Source organism: Asparagus officinalis, chromosome 4 (genome assembly GCF_001876935.1).
Source record: "Asparagus officinalis chromosome 4, Aspof.V1, whole genome shotgun sequence".
Classification (NCBI taxonomy): domain Eukaryota; kingdom Viridiplantae; phylum Streptophyta; class Magnoliopsida; order Asparagales; family Asparagaceae; genus Asparagus; species Asparagus officinalis.
In genome coordinates, this window is record NC_033797.1 from 1,904,937 (window position 1) to 1,907,079 (window position 2,143).

The window sequence follows — 2,143 nt, forward strand, 5'->3', positions numbered from 1 at the left end:
AAAGCTTTTTTTCTTTATCATCCCCTCAAGATGCCGGACACGGGCCAGCCCCTCACCAGGGAAAGGAGGCTAAAGGCCGTGCTGTCCCGTATGGAAAACAGGGGGCCGAATGCCGGTGGGCCTATAAGAACTGACAGATCGAGAGCAGGAATACGAGGAGATCGAGTGGTGGGCTTCCATAGCAGCCTTTATCCACTGTCCTCCCTCGTTCCCATTCGGGACACGGCAAAACCAACGTGTGGATAATGAAGAATCTCCAACGTTCAATCTTCCAAAAGTGAAAGAAAAAAAAAAAAAGGAAAAAGAGAGAGAGAACAGTTATCTAATCTCTTTATCCTTATCGCATCCCTTTTATATGTACATGCGCCTCATATCACCCCAGCTCGTTGTTCCCTGGCTCTAATATACCACCATCGTACGCTAGCTTGAAAATGGAGGCTGCCCCCATCCAAAAGAGAGAGAACCGGGCCGTGGACGAAGAGGAAGAGAGCCTGATTGGATGTTCTTTTTCTTCGCTGTCGGCGAGCTCATCGGAGAACTCGATAGGATCGTCCGCTTCATCATCCGACTTGACGGACGATGCGGCTTCCTCCCCCCCGTCATCTTGCGGGGGGCCCCTGTTCGAGATGTCTGCCCTCGAGGAGCAACTTCCTTTCAAGTGAGTCCGAAAATTAAATCGCGGAATTATTAGGTCTTCCTCTCTAGTGGTTTTGTTATTGTTGTTACAAGTTCAATTTCCGGCACGGGATCCAACCAATCACCTCGGTCGACGGAACATCATATTTAAAATCTAGAGACATATATGTGCCATCGAAATTAGGGCCCGTTTGGATGCAAAAATTGAAGGGGGAAAGCCGGTAAAAATTCTAAAAAAAATCAGAAATTTTACCGGCTTTCTTGTAAAATTGCCCCAAATTGGGACTATTATGCAAAAGTAATTTGGAGCGATTTTGTAAGAAAGCCTGCAAAATTTTTGACTTAATTTTTTAGAACTTTTACGAGCTTTTCCCCGCTTTCCCCTCCAATTTTTGCAAACAAACGGGCCCTTAAACGTGTCCGTAGACCGTGAATGTTGCCATGTTCATGTTGCCATTCATTTGAGGGGACAACTTGGACCCCAATTTGATCCGGACAGGAATACCATATTAGTTGGTTAGCATCTGATGTGACTTTACTTCGAGAATGAAGATGCATATCGATCCATTTTATACTGAACTCCTATTTTTATTTGTTTATTTATATTTATCTATTTTTGTATATATAGGAGAGGGCTATCAAAGTTTTACCAAGGGGAGTCCCAATCTTTCGCATCATTCTCAGATATAAAGTCCTTCGAGGACCTTGTCAAGCCCGAGAGGAGGGCGTTAAAGAAGCTGAAAACATCGAAGAGTTGCGGAGAGCGACTAAACAGCAACAGATCGTTGTTGAGTCTGAAGTGCTGCAACAGGAGAATGATCACGAAGAAAGCTCCGAAGGGCCCCCTCTCTTCTTCGACGGGTGCAGCGAGGAGTTGCTCGTTGGCCAGCAAACCTCCTCTTCATCCCCAGAGGCCTAGCAACGTACTCGGATCAGCCTCTCAGCTGGTTCGCTTGAATATTTGATTGATTGGTACACGACGAGTTTATTATTATTATTATTATTATTATTGACATTTTTTTAAGAGAGGAGGGAGAGATCGTGTTTGTTCCGTGCGCGGTTTGTGTATAAATGAAATCGATCTGTTCATTTCGTAACGATTAGAGGAAGTATTCCTTGTTGATCACTCTGCTCTGCTATGCAGTAGTTGTTAAAACGCCAGAGTTTCAAGAAACCATCACGGGGACGAATTGTTTAGATTCTCCAAGAAGACCTATAGTTTGATTGGCTGGAGATATTTTTTTCCATTGAAATTATTGAACAGGGAACGGAGAGATCATGTGCATCTCATGCCTCAGTCGTCTGTGTACAAATGAAAACGGGTTCATTGTCTAATGAAAAGAGAAGGTGTTCCCTACTTATATTCCTCTTTTTTTGGGGTGGGGTGGGGGGTTGGTTATACTAGTCCCATTTGTTTACTCAACTTTACCTCAAAACCCAATCACTATTGCTTACATTCTTCAACCTAATTTTTTTAAAACCCAATTTCCAAGATACAGTAGGCCTT

At 43.7% G+C, this 2,143-nt stretch overlaps 1 protein-coding gene across 1 annotated transcript; it reads left to right on the top strand.

Annotated features, from left to right (window-relative positions):
* Positions 218–1,762, top strand: LOC109836332. Its single transcript, XM_020404195.1, has 2 exons — positions 218–658; positions 1,265–1,762. The coding sequence occupies exons 1-2, from the start codon at positions 432–434 to the stop codon at positions 1,599–1,601; spliced, it is 564 nt and encodes a 187-aa protein (XP_020259784.1). The 5' UTR covers positions 218–431; the 3' UTR covers positions 1,602–1,762.

What these genes read in the sequence shown, in the direction of transcription:
- LOC109836332 (XM_020404195.1), top strand. Translation starts at nt 432, where the DNA reads ATGGAGGCTGCCCCCATCCAAAAGAGAGAGAACCGGGCCGTGGACGAA. An exon ending in GAGGAGCAACTTCCTTTCAA is followed by an intron (nt 659 to 1,264) that starts GTGAGTCCGAAA and finishes TTGTATATATAG; the next exon opens with GAGAGGGCTATCAAAGTTTT.